This window comes from Magnolia sinica, chromosome 11 (assembly GCF_029962835.1).
Source record: "Magnolia sinica isolate HGM2019 chromosome 11, MsV1, whole genome shotgun sequence".
In the NCBI taxonomy this organism is placed as follows: Eukaryota; Viridiplantae; Streptophyta; class Magnoliopsida; order Magnoliales; family Magnoliaceae; genus Magnolia; species Magnolia sinica.
In genome coordinates, this window is record NC_080583.1 from 76,369,279 (window position 1) to 76,387,553 (window position 18,275).

The window sequence follows — 18,275 nt, forward strand, 5'->3', positions numbered from 1 at the left end:
TGCAGGAAAACCAACAACCGGATTATCCATTAGATTATTATTCAATACTTTAAATTAACCTTGAAGACAAGTTTGAAAATCTTCTCCAACTATCTTACATAAAACCAACATTCCTTTTTCGATTGTTATCGACACACGAGGTCTTACCATCACATACCTACAGAATTTCCTTCCAAAATCGGACCGACCTGTCACTCCCACAAGATACAAATGCCGCCTCAGTTGGCGAGTGCTCTATCCACCTCGGCGGGCCTATGTGATTAGACGGCCACCTTGCTACTTTCTCGGCAGTCAGAGCATCCCAAATTATAATCTGCAACTATCGTAATATCAGTCAAATCCAACCACAGAACCGACATTTTGCAGTCCCAAATTTCTGAAAGAGAAATAAACAACTAACCTCGTTGCTCGGTTCGTCGATGGATAGAACAAATTCTTCTGTTTCATTAAAAACCGCCTGCATCCCAAATTTTTTACTTGAAATTTTAATATAGTCAAATAATTAAATAGAGAGCCCTCATAAATCATGACGCTAAATCCAATTCCAGTATGTAGTAGTTTGAAAGTTCCCAGTTCCCAAGGCTGATGCGATAGGCACATTCCAAAATACGGGTGAGATATGTTACTACTTCATTGCGAGTTGGGACAGAAATGGTAGAACAGAAGCCGCATGCCACCCCAAATGCCAAGCCTACCTTGTTAGATCAGAATTCACACTGACTTCGATTGGCAGTGCATGTTTTGAAATTATAGGTAAAATGATATGCTTGCCAAAAGAATACTGAACTTCACCTGGCAACGCAGCTGTGTATGGACAGCTCCAAGATATTGTTTGACTAGTCTTCCGCTGCCCACCTCCCATAGCTTTGCTGCTGAATCTTTTCCGCAAGAAAGAACGTACCTAGATATTCAAGTTGTGTGGTTAGGAAGCAGAGAACAGGTAATATGAGTAATAAACTGGTGTGTGAAATTTTCAGTCACGCAGTGATGCATGCACATGAAAAAGAACTAATCACTTGCAAAAAAAAAAAAATCCCTAACCAGCCAAACATAGACTGCCATGCAAGAGGATGTGTTTGGATGTTCCGTCAAAAAATGATTTTGCAATTAATTCAATTCATAATAAATTACCCATATAGTTTGGTTTGGTGCCTCTTGCTGCCTTCTTTTAATAAAATATTGCCTTTCAAAAAAATTAACCAAAGTGGGCCTAGCCCCACTCCATCCATAATGACGGGCCATAGCCCACTGTTCACAATGAATTGAAAATGCATGAAATTGCATTATGCGACGTAGTGGTCAGTACGAACTAAAATAGTGCCACTCCCCACTGGCCATTTCATCTTATAATGGAATGGATCATGATTCAGTTCAAATTCACATCCAAATGCACCTTAACTACTTAACCAAGGATATGCACATAAGGCGCGCAATTGCGACATGTTGAATAGGGTAAATAAAGACCAAAAATGTCCAAATATAGACCTTGGTATCAACACCAGATTGCTTGCCATTAAATGATAGGCATGAGAGTTTAAAAGGCCCAAGTGAGATTTGCTGTTGTTCATTCCTTAGAAGCTGACATATTTACCCTCTATAGATGAGCCATATCTTTGACTACAAATTTTCCAAGCAGGGACCTACAAATGAGTGTTACATATCAACACTTATAGGAATGAGATATTTAAAATTTTCCAAGCATGGACCGTCAGATGGGTATTAGACATCAATGCTTATAGGAATCAGATGTGTAAAATATCCCAATGAAGATTGCCATTCTTCAGCTCCCTAAAAGTTAGTTCTGTTATTCCTCAAAAAAAAATGGAGTTAATTACAAACTTATGCATGTAGGAAGTATAAGAATACAATAAGCTTGTATAACGCTTGGCATGCACAGAAGTGTCAATTTTATGAATTAAAATCCCTTATCCAAAAGAAATAAAATAAAACACTTTAAACCACACAATTTATTTATCATTAAAAAATTATTCCACTGACTTAGCAATGACCATTTTTACCTCTGATCCTTGGTAAAACTTGCACTGGTGGCCTCTGTTGAGCCATGAGCACCGGTAATGGAGCGCACACACTGGGAAGTTACCCCATCCCACACCCGAATAGCACCATCTTTGGATGCCGTTACATACATGCCACCGCTGGATGAATATCTCACCTGTACAAGAAAATATGTATCTAATATGTTTTTACTGGTACAATATTGTCATCAAACTATGTTCTATGAATCCAAGTTGGTTGAGATAATCATTGTCAATAAATTAAAATCTCGATTGACTTGGATCCATTTGGACATATGGTCATTATCATCATCATCGCCAGCAGCAGCAGCAACCATCACCATCACCATAGCCTTGTCTGAGCTATTTAGGGTCAGGAATGGACACAGTCTAGAGATTTTAAGATTAAAACATGATCCAACTATTTTCTTAATTTAAATAGGATAGGGCACTGCCATAGTCTAGAGATTTCAAGGACAAACCAACTTGCCTGGTTTATGGCACCATTAGCATTTGTCTCTTGCACATTTGATGACAGGTAACACTGGAAAGTATTGATATCATACAAATGGGCTATTGGATGATCTGTCCCTGTAAATGGTTTACATCTTCATCAGCAACTAACGAATAAGTAAATTAAAGCAATGATATAGAGTTAGCAGGCCTCGGCCACAAACCCACAAAGCAAACAAAGCAATTATTAGCCTACATATAGCTCAAACAACTCACAAAGTTCATTTAACCTCTATTTCATAGCAATAAAATCACTAGATCATCAAAACATCCACCCCATCAACATCTACCTTAAGGATTTTTTTTATTTTTTTTTGCAAACTTTCTAAAGATGCAAGTGTATAACTGACACTGTTTCGACTGACGAAGAGAGCCTAAGATGTTTCTCAGTTTATTTCTTGTAAATGGTGAAAGCTTATGAACATATAGATTGATCTTTCCTGATGTACATGATGCAATGAATGGGATACGCATGCAAGTGGGTAGGGTGGATCACATTTTGTAGTTTCTCGCATGCAAGTGGTTGGAGGGATGTCATTCAAGACAGTCATGTAACTCATAAAAGGCCAATCCCCTGGACCCACCCACCCACCATGTGCCATGTCAAAAATGCATCTCTGAAGAATCTGAACCCGATTATATAGAAGCAAACTTTCCTAATTGTCACGTCAACATGTATCTCTGAAGAGTCCTAGCACCATTGAATATACGGCAACTTTCCTAATTGTCATGTCAACACACATCTCTCAAGAGTCGGAACATGATTGAATAAATGGCAACTTTCTGCAACATCACCATAAAGTGGTGTGTGAATATCAGAAACATCTGAAGCTCATGACCATTCCATCAAAGAGTTTTGCCAACCCCAGAGGCACCTCTACATGCAGCCACATGCATAAGACATCCAAACCACGCATCAGGCAGGTCCCATTGCAGATGAACCTAAAAATTAGGCTGATCAACTCATCAGGTAGGTTGCAAATGTACAAGAAGTCTAGGACAATAGACAGTCTTCCACTGCTCACATTTGATGCAGATGTGTTGCATGCCTGATGTAGATCTGCCTGATTACTGGGCCACATTGCCTGCATGGTGGGGCCCACCTGAATTACAACTCAGATGTCCCATGGATACCAGGTTGGCAAACGTGACTGAACATGATGTGCTGAGGTTAGCTATATTTGCACACTTAGCTCTTTCATCAAAATGGTGGAAGTTAATAGCCCAAAAAAATGGCTATAGTTAACTGCTGAGAAATGCGGCCATTCAACAAACAACTAGCTTATGATGCTGTGATCAGCTCTTGAGCTATTATAAACCAACAGAAATTTGACTTGAGATTCAGACTGAACAAAAAAGAAAAGCAACACAGCTAGGATAATGATACCTGCCAGAAGAAATTCTCCAGAAGGATGAAAGGACACAGACCGCACATTATGAGTGTCCTGTGAAGTGATCCAAAAGAATGTCACTGACATACTACCAGCAGATAAACTACATTCCTAACCTTGAGGCATGTCATGAAGTTTATCACGAGGAGGAAACCTGGATAACTCTGAAAGCCCTCTTTGCAACTGTTTTTGAAAAATCAAAGAACCTGAAAAAGCAATTAATTTGTATGCGTATTTATGTTAAGAAAGTGAAACATACCTTCTCAATGAAATGCATACATGACTCACTCTTGCCTAGGAAAACCTGGGTTTTCAATTCGAATTTGAGAATGTAGGGTGCCAGAGGGCTTTTTAAGAAGTACCAACAGAAGTAAAGAAGGAAAGTAGGGTAAAATGGCAGATACTAAAGGATTCCTCTTTAGCTGATAGTGCTGTCCTGCCAGGACAAGAAAAAGCTGTGACAGTAATGTTTGTGAGGTGGAAAAACCTCATGAACAATCACCACCTGAAACTGGATGTTGGAAAACTTAAACCATCCCAGGTTTTTCCCTGATTTTCCTCTCCAACCCAATCGATTGATAACCCCTAACCATATAGGGGACCAATCGACGCCAGCAAGTCATTTTTCCACGAAGCCCATTCCTAGGAGGGGTGTACAAACCCCAAATTGCCCTCCCTCACAAGTTTCAATTGTTTTCTAGTTTTCTAAAGCACCTATGGCTTACTCAAAGTTGCCTTCAAACTCAGTGAGGAAATTCATGACAATGATGTCTACTTTAAGAGGCTGCATAATTGGCTGCATCTTCCCCAGCTTATAGGGTTTCAGAATCCCTGATCCTTGCTTCACCTTAAAAAGGACAAACACCCTTCGTTTAATGCCTACAGGTAAGTGAGAACACCCCTCCCTTGCCTTTTGTATAGTTTTCATTTCCTAATTATAAATAACAGGTGGATTATATGATCCTTGGAGTCCGGTTGTATCCTTTCGTGCTTTTTTTGGCGTGCTTGTTAATCAAATTTCAGTTCTCTCTCTGAGGTCGACCTCATGGGAGCTTCCCATGAGGTCGAGCTCTGTGGTCCCCACCGTGATATGTGATGGACATCCAAGCCACACATTTGGTAGGTCCCCTCTAGGTTATGGGATGTGCCAAAAATCAGTCGTATCAGGAACTCAGGTGGGCCGCACCATCTAAAATCATGGGAAATGATGCTGAAACCATCTAAAAGCACTTGGTGGGGCCCACCTGAGTTTTGGAATGGTCTAAAATTTGGTGTGACCCCTCATCAAAGTGGGACACACACAATGGATGGGCTAGATGTCTAAACCACATCTCACTAGGCCCTATACATAATCAGGACGGTTTCAATGGGTGGACATCCACTCTCAACTGTTGTTTGTGGTGCGGCCCACCTAAGTCGTAGATTGGCCTGATTTTTAGGCCCATGGCTCACCATGAAATGGTGCGTCTGATCAATGATTTCCATCACACATCACCATGGGGACCACAAAGCTCAACCAAGCTTGCCATGAGGTCGAACTCATGGTACCATTTTTATATATATGATCCTCAGCCAAGGATATGCACATGAGTCTAGGTTTTCAGTTTGAACAAGCAGAGGTCACGTTTTTGTGATCGAGACCTTTGGACTGTTGGGGACCATAGAAGATGGATCATGACCTGATTGGATGATCGTAGGGACTAATCTGGCACATTTTTTTCAGTTAATGCGGACCACATCTACATTCCTCTTCCTGAACATCTATTTACCAGCAAAAAACTAGAAGCTTAGGATTTGTCCTATATCGCAGATTTTCAATGAATGGGATGGTCTAGATCAGTTAAGCATGGCACCCACTTGTGAAAACTAAAGCTCAAGGATACTGTCACATGTAATTCATCAGATGACAGAACCTAAAGTTCACTCCAGCTCAACAGTCACAGATGAGAATCACCTAAAGATACCCATGTAGGAATTGATTCTGAAAAGCCACGGACAGGGAATGGAGAGTGTACTGTTTAGCAAGCTCCAGTCATGCAGATTACCGGTCATGCTCCAGGGCCAGGGCTTTCAGAAACAAGACAAGGTACATATAAACATTAGCTGATATAACAGGGCTGCCAAAATAGGCCATCACATCAAATAGTAATTATGGCCATAGGTTGGTGCAAAAATGCAAATGTTCCAATCTTCTTTAGTGCCCCATGCACACACAATGGTTTGCACCCGTTGGTGATAGTCTAAAGGAATATTTCTCATTTCTAGCTGAAGCAATTATTAGCCTCCAACACCTTTGTGACAAGTTTACTAATGTGTCATTGCATGTGTATAAATGTCAAGAACCTATTCACAAACTCAAAATGAGGGAATAAAGTATCAGTTCTGGTCGGTACCGGATCCAAGTCGTGAAGTCGAAACCAAGTTGCACTGGATTGGACCAAAATCAATGTTCTTTTCAATAGAAATTAAATTGTGGAAAATAAGAAAATGCTAAAGAAATTTCAAAATATATTTTTAAAAAATCTCAATATTGTGTTCATTTGTCAATTTTTGTTCAGGGCCATATGTGCTTGTTAAATTGTTAAGAATTCGAGGTGGATGACAACGAATGTCCGTAAGTGATGAAAACCCTCCTTAGGTCAGCCATTCCTATTCCTACTTTATTTATAAAATTAAAAATTTTAATTTTTTTTTTTTAAAAAAAAAAGGAAGAAAAAAAGACCAGAATAGTTGATCATTGACCCAGCCTGTTGATGTATAGATTCAGTGAGTTTTCCACTGATTCAACTGGTCAAACTTCAAAATCAAAACACCAAACCAGATTGGATGTTTTCAAATTTGGCCCCGAAATCTCAAAAAGAAATGAAAAAAGCAGGGGCTCTTTTAGAGACTGGACATCTAAAGAGAAATAAAAATTATGAATTATGCACGCATTTTGAAACTATCATGACAGTATTAAATTATGCACAAAACCAAAAGGATATGAATTAACTATCCATGGCACTAAATTAGCAACCAGTAAGATAATCTGAAAGGAAAAACATATAGGAAGCCAGTAAAAGAAATGGTGAAATTCATACTTTATGGTGTGATCTTTTGCCCCTGATATCAGTACAGTTGTTTGAGGATGGAAATCCAAATCATTGATTGGCTGCAATCAATGATATCAGTAAAGTTTAGATGAAGGAGAGAGAAACTAATACATAGTTATGGAGTCATTGAAATGTTATCATCGTGTCTGCACAGATGGCATATCAAATAAAACTGGTCCAGCACAGCAGGTCTGACTGGCATAAGATGAATAAAATCAAGTACGAGGTGCTAAATTGAAAGTTTCAAAAGAACTTAAAGTTTCCCTTCTCTGAGAGAAGAGACTGCATGAGGGCAGAGACTAGGTGTTAACTACTTGAGGATAAATTAAAAACTACAAAAGGATCCACTGATCTGTGATTACAACCGATAATAGCATTCAATAATCGAAGTTTAAACAGCAAAAGCATTCACTAATCATAGCTTAAACAGCAGTGGCTGGTCATGTAGCTTCTGTTAGGATAGCCCAAAGAGAGAACAAAGTATACTATTTTTTTTTTGAAAGATATGAACAAAAAAGTGTGCTACTTTTTCATCTGAAAGACAACTGAAAATTTTCAAAATAAAATTAGACCACAGTAGACAAGGAGATGCCTGGTAGTGTCAGATAGAGTATCACATGGTCACCTTATAAGAAGACATCTATCATGATATAAATTATAGGAAATGAAAATATGGGAAATTTGAAATTCAAGTTTTGAATGGAAAAAATTGGAACCACATTACGAAGATATTGAGCAACAACCAATTTCATTACTTCAACTGCTAATAAAATAAAGCTGTGTTTCTATAAAGACAGAAGATCTCCAATTAGCATGCAAAAACAATCCATATCATCAAAGCAAAAGCTAAGCATTCAAGTGAAACAGGAAATCCATGCATTTAAAACCAAAATCACAAAAGTGTCCCGTATCGGTATCGGTTGGCGTAACGGTGACCTCCAAAACCGATACGGATGTGGGGGCGTAACGGCCCGTAACGGCGCAAAATTTTTTTTTTGCCAAAAAAATATGAAAAAATATGGATTAAATCCGGAATATTTTAAGCATTCCAAATATGCATTCATTTATAAATTGGAACATGTTTATGGTGTTGTAACGGTCCACTCTTTAGTGAGAAGTTGTATCGGACTGTCTGATGAATTTATGAACCAGATAACCTGAATTTGACTACAAAATTCATATTTTTAATTTTTTAACTATCTACTATCAATGATAGATATATTAGAATGAATGTAATATGAAAATATCTTACATTTAGGTGTTTGCAATTATTTTTGAGGGCCAAAATTCATGCGTAAATAGAAAAAAAATATAAAATGGCACCCCAAATATGTAAAATGTACATTAACATGTTCTACTATGATTAACACATCATATGGCATCATTAAAACAGCAAAAGAATCATTAAAAAATGATTTTTCGAATTTTCAAAAAAAGGGCCGAAATAAATGCGTAAATAGAAAAAAAATAAAAAATATATATAAAATGGCAGCCCAAATATGTAAAATGCACATTAACATGTTCTACTATGATTAACACATCATATGGCATCATTAAAACAGCAAAAGAATCATTAAAAAATGATTTTTCGAATTTTCAAAAAAAGGGCCGAAATAAATGCGTAAATAGAAAAAAAATAAAAAATATATATAAAATGGCACCCCAAATATGTAAAATGCACATTAACATGTTCTACTATGATTAACACATCATATGGCATCATTAAAACAGCAAAAGAATCATTAAAAAATGATTTTTCGAATTTTCAAAAAAAGGGCCGAAATAAATGCGTAAATAGAAAAAAATATTAAAAAAATATAAAATGGCACCCCAAATCTGTAAAATGCATATTAACATGTTCTACTATGATTAACACATCATATGGCATCATTAAAACAGCAAAAGAATCATTAAAAAATGATTTTTCGAATTTTCAAAAAAAGGGCCAAAATAAATGCGTAAATAGAAAAAAATATATAAAATGGAACCCCAAATCTGTAAAATGCACATTAACATGTTCTACTATGATTAACACATCATATGACATCATTAAAACAGCAAAAGAATCATTTAAAAATGGTTTTTCGAATTTTCAAAAAAAGGGCCAAAATAAATGCGTAAATAGAAAAAAATATTAAAAAAATATAAAATGGCACCCCAAATCTGTAAAATGCACATTAACATGTTCTACTATGATTTCAAATGGCATGATTAAAACAGCAAAACAACCATTAAAAACTGATTTTTCAAATTTTAAAAAAAGGGGCCAAAATTCATGCGTAAATAGAAAAAAATATTAAAAAATTATTAAATGGCACCCCAAATCTGTAAAATGCACATTAACATGTTCTACTATGATTAACACATCATATGACATGATTAAAACAGCAAAATATATTAAAAAAAGTATAAATACCTATTTTTGACGAATTTCTGAAAAATGGCCCACCGAACTTTGATTCAAAAAAATCTATAATATAATGTGTTTTTCTATCAAATACCTAGCTAAGGTTGGTCGAAATTAGTAGTAGGAGTTAGAAACAGTTTGGAAGCAAGAGGTTTCAAAAAAACAGCAAAAACAGAGCTTAAAAAAAAAAAAAGTTACCGTTTCGGGCCCGTTACGCCCGTATCGGTCCCGTATCGGCCGATACAGGTACAAAAAATCGAATCGGCCGTTTCGGCCCCGAAACGGGTAACGGTTCGCACCGTTACCGTTACGTATCGGCCGATACGGCCGATACGTAACCGATTTGGCATACCATAATCACAATAGATTTTAAAAACCATTCACTATTAACAAGTCAATAGAACATGCTCTTATTTACTTCCCTGCCAATAAGGAAACCTGAATTGATCTTAAAGGATGTCTAGAATTTCATTTTCATTAGGAGATGTTTCCAGTGATCTACAAAAGCAGCTCATAGGAATTAGTGAAGTGTAAGATTTGAATTAGCCATAAAATGGCCATCATTGCTAAATAACCTAATTAAACCCAGCAAATACATGATTATAAAAAAAAAAAAAAAAAACTGCAGTTCCGATAGATTTATATATATATATATATATATATATATATATATATATATATATATATATATATAAGGAGTAAAACTACTTGGCAGGAACGAAATTGCCAACCACAGGAAATAATTGTCCCTCCGTAGTCCATTTGCTTCTGAAACCCATGATTAAACCCGATCCTCGTAGAAGGAAAAACATCCCAAGTTTCATTGATAGATGCAGTCATGGCCCAAGCTTTTCTTTAACACCAAATTGGTAGCTATTCCTCACACCTCCACAACTAGGCGCTCAAACCAAAGAACCCTTGAATAGTTTCAATCCTCAGTAATGACTTCGCCCACCATGTTAGAGCAATGTTTTCAAAAACAGTTACATAACAGCCATTACGCAAAGGTTATGGTGGGGAAGAGTTGTGTTACGGGACCGTAAAGGCAGTTACAGAAAAAATGGCCCGTAACGGCCGTTACGGGGCCCCAATACTAGTTTTTTTTCCCCAAAAAAAGGCCATAACAGCCATTACTGCCCATATTGTAATGGTAACGGCGGTGGCCGTTACAGCCACCTTTACCGTTATTGAATAACCTTGTCTTAAGAGTCTTTTACCTCAGTGGACAAGAGAATATGAGTTTAACAACCCTTATTATCTCTAAGCACACCAACTAGGCCAAACAATCCCAGGTCAGGTCCTCAACGAACTACCATCAAAATTCAATGACGATGTCCAGCAGGGGAACCCTCTTCATAGGAGCTTTATTCCTCCATTAACATCCATCAATTGATGCCATCTAATCAACTTCAGCTCCAGAAAATTCACACCCACAAGTCTCCTCTACAAAGAGCCTAATGGATGGTTGATGCAAGACGGATAGCCTAAACTATAATGATGTGAATTAATTAATAAATGGATTATTAGAGTAAATCAAAATATAAACTATTTCCAATCTATCACGAACTTAAAGAAATCAAGTAGTCAACTATGCTCAAATTCAAGGCAACATCACAATCCCGCAAATGGATCTTAAGATTATCGATCGGAAAGGGCCCAATGGAAGGTAGAACTTCCATCTAGCATAGGATTCAATCTAAATCTGAGGATTCACTTGCACCTTGTTAGGGTTTGAAAGAATTAGGGTTTGGAGATTTAAGGTGTACGGAATTTGAAAGATTAGGGTTTGGAATTCTAGGTTCCAGTGTTAATGTTTTAGGTTTCAGGTTTATGGGGTTTTAAAGGGGAAGGATCAAGGACCAAAAAAAGAGGGAAAGAATGGGGGAATGAGGCTGGTCGTATGATTGCGTCTGTACGGTCATACAGAAAGGGGGCGGTCCGTACTGTGGCACGGTTAGGTAGGATTTAGGTCTAAAGGGTTTTGGGGATTGTGGGGAAGGGATTTGGGAGGAAACAAAAGAAAATAGAAAGAAAATAGAAAGAGGAAAGAAGAGAAAAGTGAAAAGAATTCCTTGAAGAGAAGAAAAAGAGAGAAGATAGTTGGAATCACTCTATGGCTTCACACCAAACTCCAATCACATGAGGCTTTTTCTTTGCTCAAAGCAACAAAGAAGAAAATTTTATTTTCAACTAAAAGAATGTCCCCTGAGGCTTCACATGCCCAAACCTTTATTAATCATTTTGGGGTATTTTTACAAAAATACCCTTATTGCATATAAAATGTCTAAAACACCATTATTTCAATTAATTATAAAATAAACTAGAATACCTAAAATAACTAAACTACACCATCCCAGTGGCTCCATCGTGTCCAATGGGTCCACGATCAAGATGATCTACAGTCACAATCCAACAGTCCATGTGCGAAATCCAATGGTCCAACACTCTCAACTAAGCAACCCACATGCATCTTCCTAGTGTAAGGTCTTTAAATATACACGATCATGCATGTGAGGTCCTCAACAGGGTTAAGAACTTAAACTGGGCCCCATGTAATGATCATCTAGCCAAAAAAAACTGGGGTAGCTCTCCTTCGTCTTTGATAAACTCTAAAAGGAGCTCAGATGTGCTCATCAATAGTAGGGTTGTCAATGGGACGGGTAGTCCCGATGGGCCTTCGGGCTGGGCCCATATTGGGCCGGGTTTGGGGTAGTGTATCAGGCCCGACGGTCGGGCTCGGGCTTAAATTAGGAGCCCGATTGTAAATCGGGCTGGGCTCGGGCTTAGCACCCCAAAAGCCCATAAACCCAGCCCGGCCCGATAGGTCTTTTCTAAACCTAATTTTCTCCCTTTTCTTCCATTCTCTCCCTCTCTCTCGCACATGAGGCACACCAAAATATCATTTATCCACAAAGATATTCAGGGCTCGAGCTCGGGCGGACTCAAGTCGGGCTTTGTGTAAATGTCCCGGGCCAGACTCGAGCTGGACTATTTTAGCCCGTCACGGGCCCGGGCTAGATTTGGGCTTAGGTTCAGAATTACAGGTCGGGCTTGGACAGAGCTCAGCCCGGCCCTAACCCGGCCTATTGACAGCCCTAATCAATGGTTGTCCTCAAAAACCCTCTCCAACACTTTCCAAATGAGCACAACTTACATCTCTAAAGTTTTATCTCTTTCTTGTCATTCCAAATGCACCATCATATGGTCTATGGAAACAGTTTCCAAAAAATTATCACCTTTCAATCAAAAGGCCCACCACCCACCTAGCCAACCCCAAGGGCAACTTCATTTCTATATTCTTGTTTCTAGCATTTCAAATGTCCCCTTATATAGTCTATCACAACATTCTCCAAAAGATGCTCCCTTATATTGAAAGGCACCAACCAACCCCACAGGGCAAATTTCGCCAAAGGGGCACTAAGAGATTGACGAAATAGCCTCAAAATTTTCAAGCCATTGAGCAAATAAGGAGATTGTGCAGTCTCTCCTGCTCTTCGGCGTTTAAAACGCATGTTTGCTAGATGATTTTCTCCATTATTGATCAATTGACCATACACAAGGATCTAGTCTGATACCGAACACAAAAAAGAGAAACTTTGGTACATAATCATGATACTTTTTGTCCAATTTGTTGACAAACTAGTTAGTGTGCAATATATGAAAAGCATTCGAATTCATTAACATTCCAAATCAGAAACAAACTAACTCATCTTTTCCTTTAAATTTATATGTGAATGTTTGTGAACATATTAATAAAAAATCAACTAAAGTAGAAAATAATAGCCTCAATGAAAAAAAATTAAGGGATTACACCCATATATGCACTTACCATAGCAACTACAACACCAGATTTTCATTTCTTATTGATCTAAATTAAAATGATAATTTACAAATATCAGAAGTTCCGACGGGTAAAATATTCTCATAGACATCTGAAATTCTGAATGTTAATACCCAAGACAAAAAACAAGGAGCACTGTCAGTTTATCTTGCTTTTTAAATGAAACAAACATTGCAGATTGTTCAATTGCAGAAACATAATTCTGGAATCCACGCTTGTGAAACAGATGATAAGAAGTTGAAACTGCACCGTGGTTTTTGCTTATCAACCCATCATGAAAATCATGCCAGGAGATTTAAGAAGTAGCTTACTTGTAAATGATCATAAAATGTCCGAATCACAGGTCGAACGGGCCCATCCCTTGCATCCGGCAGCATCATTTGTTTGACTTTCAAAATCTAAAAGATACACCAAGTGTGTATAAATTAGGAGCCAAGTGAAACTGTGTGAGTGCTCTGTTAGGAGAATCAACAACCTCAAAGAGCTTAATCGACGTGTCTGTACTCCCAGTTGCAACAAAACGCCCATCGGGACTAAATCTTGCACATCGGGCAACATTCTGCAAAATTTAACTGATACAAATCACAATAGGTTCTTCCTTTCCAGGACATCAAACTGGCCAGTAGCTACAAATAATGGCAAAATCAAGAAAAGCTGTATTTTGTACCAGAAGGCATTAGCAATGCAAATCATCATCATCAGCAGCAGCAGCATAGCCTTGTCCCAGCTATTTGGGGGTCAGCTATAAGAATATTGTTTTTTTTTTAGGATAACTGGATTATATTAAAGAGAGAAAGATACAAAAGGAAAAAGAGATCTGCTGAGATAGCAGAAAACTTAGCAACCTAAGAACGATAAATCACAATCCTTCAAAACATTTACAATGCCCGCCCATTCCAAAATCAACTTTTTGGCTCTGGACCAAACTGTCTGGTGGACCGACGCAGAAATATCATTAAAACATCTATTGTTTCTTTCCTCCCAAACCGCCCACCAAATCGCGAGAATCGACAACCTCCAGAGACGAGACCTGATTTTGCCTATCTTAACACCGTGCCAAGCCAATAGAAGATTGCAGGAGGATTTAGGATTACACCAGCTAATATTGAATTGGGAGCAGAATTCGGCCCATATTTGGGAGACGAAATGACAGTGAATCAGGAGATGGTCCCCTGATTCCTCTTCCTGCATGCAGCAAAGGCATATGTTTACAAGTAACAAGTTGCATGCCCCTTTTCTTGAGATTATCAATCGTTAAGATTCTGTTTTTCCCTGCTAGCCAACCGAAGCAGATGAATTTAGGGGGGGCAGCATACTTCCAAATAAAAGGAGCTGAAGGGGCTGCTGAGATATGGGAGGAGGCGAGGAGGGAAAATAAACGGTTTACACTATAAGAATATTGTTTGCCAAAAAAAAAAAGGATTCAGAAAAGAATTCTCATGGTATCTTGGCAGAAGTTCAGCGACCCGCTGCCTGCAGATATCATCCTTCCTTTACATGGGCTTTGAACTGGCTGGTGCAAGTGCAACCAGACAGTTATTAATGGGTGAAAATATCAACTTACGAGAAAATATGGGTGGCGAAGAGCCAGTATAAGCAGCGCATGTATTTGTAGCAAACCGAAGTTCAGGTTGTTTTGTTTTTCTAAATTAACTTCAGGTAGTTTCCAACAAAAGAAATTTGTAATATACACTGGGCACCTAAAACTGAGTGGCTAAGGAATGCATGATCTATCTTAAGCATTAAGCAAGTTTTGAAGGGAGTCCACTAAATACCTACACATGCGCAATCTTGGAATTCTACGTGTTGTCGCTTATCAAATAGAGGTGAGAGAGACAGAGAGATGTACGTGCCGGCGCTTCTTAAGAGTAAATTTTATATAAATAATCTTACAGAATTGGTTTCCAGATTTCTTTTTTCTTTTTTTCCTCTTTTTTTTTTTTTTTTGAAAGATAAGGAAATTTTATTTGAAAAGCCTGCCAAGGCAAAAGCTAGGCCTACACTACAAACTGAAAAAAAGAGAAGATTGGCAGCATTCACCACCTTTACACTGGAGAAGCCCATGCTACCACTTCAATCATAACCTTCCCCACAACTTCTTCCACCGCCACACCACCTTTCCTTCTTTCCCCACAACTCCCCTACGCCGAGCCCATAAAAATCTTCAACTGACTTCAATATCGCCCATGACACATTGAAAATGCTTTAGAAACACTCCCACACCTTCGGAGTGAAGGGACAATGAATGAAGAGATGATCAATCAATTCCGCTTCACACTTACATATAACACAAATGTTAGGAAAAGGATCAAAGATCTCTTTTAAAGATTGTCAATCATTATCACTCTTTTACTCCCCACAACCAAACAAAGGCCGCGACTCTTGGTGGAGCTCCATAAGACCAAGGTTGAAAGGGATGACTGTAAACTGAAGTCCGAGGCGATTCCTGAAGTATCCTGCAGAAAAAGCGGACTAAAAAATGACCTGAACTACACACATGCCACACCTTGGAGTCCTTTTCTTCTACCGAGGGAAAACAATCCTTCAGAAAATCCAGCAATCTCACCAAATCCTCAACTTCCCCATCAATCCTCTCTCCAGCATGGAGGAAACCACACCACAGTACCGCCACCAAGGTGTTCCAAAACAGTAACGGTGGCCATAACGACCACCACCGTTACCGTTATGATACGGGCCATAACGGCCATTACAGCCCCCGTATAGGCCGTTACGGCCCTTTCTTATTTTTTGAAAAAAAAAAATTTGTTACAGTACCTTTACGGGACCGTTACAGCCCGTTTTTTCTGTAACGGCCATTTCGACCCCGTAATGCATAACGGTTGTGACCGTTACCGTTACGTAACCAATTTTGAATACCTTGACCACCACAGATGGATAACATCAATCGATTCAATTGTAACATTCCAATCAGTAGCGAGGTGAGCCACTCTTGGAAAGACCTCTTGCAACACTTCCCCATAAAGTCATCCTATAAATGAACACGACATTCGACACCACAACTTTCCAAAGGCTAGAGGCACGGTAAAGCGAAGATCTCTTAACCCCCCCAACCTCCCACCTAGGTACCATATTTACATGCTATTAGCTCCCTTCACATCGGTGGATTGTAATGTTTCCAGATTTCTTCAATGGTACCATGTTAGAATGCAATCATTAGAAATTAAAACACATGAAGGAATCTATTGAAAAAAGATAATTGTTTGCCAAAGCAAAATTACTCAGTAACCAGTACAATAACAATATACACACACGCCCCCCCCCCCCCCCCCCCCCGAGTTGAGGCGTAAATATTGCATATTAGACTCCCAATTAGCATCATTTTAGTAGAATAAGTGTTAGAAAATCATCGGAATAAGATCAGAATCAATACATCCATCCATTGTATGTTTTTCATGTTCTGTGTGCCAATTAAGTGATTTTATGTTGCAGATTGAGCAATGGATGATGGAAGCATAGCTGTAAGAAGAGTTGACGGTTCATATCGTCCGATTAGAAAGCCGAGAAATAAGAAAATGAGCTGAATGGTCAGATTGCGAATATCAGAGATCAGGGAGTCATACGGTGTGCTACGTGCAAAACCAGGGGATGAGACGAACTTTGTACGACTCAAATAGTGTATTGAAGATGGAGGGTCCGGATTGGTGAAAGGTACGAAGAACCAAAGCTGTGGGGAGGTGTGCAAGTGAGATTTGACAAATTTCCAAATCCGTCATAAGTACAAGAAAAAAATAAAAAACGGATTGGATTTCAAGTCAATTTTGGCGATTTCATATTAAGCATGTGTGGCCCAGTTTGGTTGATTAGAACCGCCCATATTGAAGGGAATGTTGATAAGAGGTATAATATGAAGTTTGAAGAAATTCGGAGTTTCTGACAGGCTGCAAGATTAAGAAAATTACATACAGTTTTAATCAAAGTTTGGGATCGGTGGACATTGTTTGGATAGGCCAACGGTCCATTTGGGTAAAGACGACGCTAGGAATCCGATAAAAGGATCAAATCTTAGGAACTATATCATGTGGGGCCCACGCACATGTTGTGCAACTTTCCAAAGGTAGGGAGCTTGATGATGTCACCAGCTAGGTGATTGGTGCGTGAAATACGCAAACCGCATACGAGATGGTTCCAGGGAGGTTTCAACGATGGGCAGTCATGATTTGTGTGGTCCACCGAAGACATGGAATTGCTCCATATTTTGGCTCATGGGCCTACATTATGAGGAGAAACAGAAGGACGATTTGGATTTCACAAGAATATTAACGCGGGGACCACGGACGTGATTAGATGAAAAGAATTTTTTTAAAAAAAAGAGAAGATTTTCTTTCTTTTCTGCATGGATTTTCGTGCAGGAGGTGCAGCGAGCCAGCAATTCACGTACGTGGCGGTTCTGCGAGGGAAGTTTTAACGGTGGACATCTTTTACTGTGGTTGGCCCACTGGGTTTTGGATTCTCCTCATTTTTTGGGTCCAACGGCTAAAATGATCTGGGTTATTGAATGGATGGCATGGATATTACATATACATCAAGGTGTGACCCACACTTACTCCTCTGTGACCAAAGCATGTGAAGGCCAATTGTTACGTAAATGGCAATCAACGATAGGGCTCTCTCGAGTTTCATAGTTTAAACTTTTTTTATTTTTATTTTTACAAGTTTTTTAGATCCTTAGTAGTTTTTTTTTTACCTCTTGGGAAAAGAAGGACGTAAAATTCCGATTTGCTTCAAGTAAAAGTTGAGTATTTCAATTTGTTTCAATTCGAGTTCTAATTATGTTGAATGCTTTCTACTTGCTTTCCATTTCCAATTTGATTATGTTTTTCTAGTTCCCTCTAGCCCAAGCTAGAAGGGAAGCACATGGGCTTAATGATCCTTTAGTTGTGATGATTGACTATTTTGAATGATGAAATGAATGGTGTATGCATGTTATGAAGTATCTAGGTTTAGGTTTTTGATCCATCATGTGAGATCCATATGGTGGATGCTTAGGCTTAACTT

The 18,275-nt window shown here is 38.6% G+C and overlaps 1 protein-coding gene across 2 annotated transcripts in view; it reads right to left on the minus strand.

Moving 5' to 3' along the window:
* Positions 1-18,275, minus strand: part of LOC131219396 (cleavage stimulation factor subunit 50) — a 40,548-nt gene continuing 22,273 nt past the window's right edge. For both annotated transcript variants that reach the window (XM_058214506.1, XM_058214508.1), the window contains exons 5-14: positions 13,735-13,818; positions 13,571-13,657; positions 7,000-7,070; positions 4,074-4,125; positions 3,916-3,973; positions 2,506-2,606; positions 2,019-2,173; positions 793-901; positions 401-457; positions 1-313 (exon numbers count right to left, since the gene is read on the minus strand). In XM_058214506.1, coding sequence (XP_058070489.1) covers positions 158-313; positions 401-457; positions 793-901; positions 2,019-2,173; positions 2,506-2,606; positions 3,916-3,973; positions 4,074-4,125; positions 7,000-7,070; positions 13,571-13,657; positions 13,735-13,818 — 930 coding nt within the window. In that variant the 3' untranslated portion in view covers positions 1-157. The remainder of the gene's footprint in view (positions 314-400; positions 458-792; positions 902-2,018; positions 2,174-2,505; positions 2,607-3,915; positions 3,974-4,073; positions 4,126-6,999; positions 7,071-13,570; positions 13,658-13,734; positions 13,819-18,275) is intronic.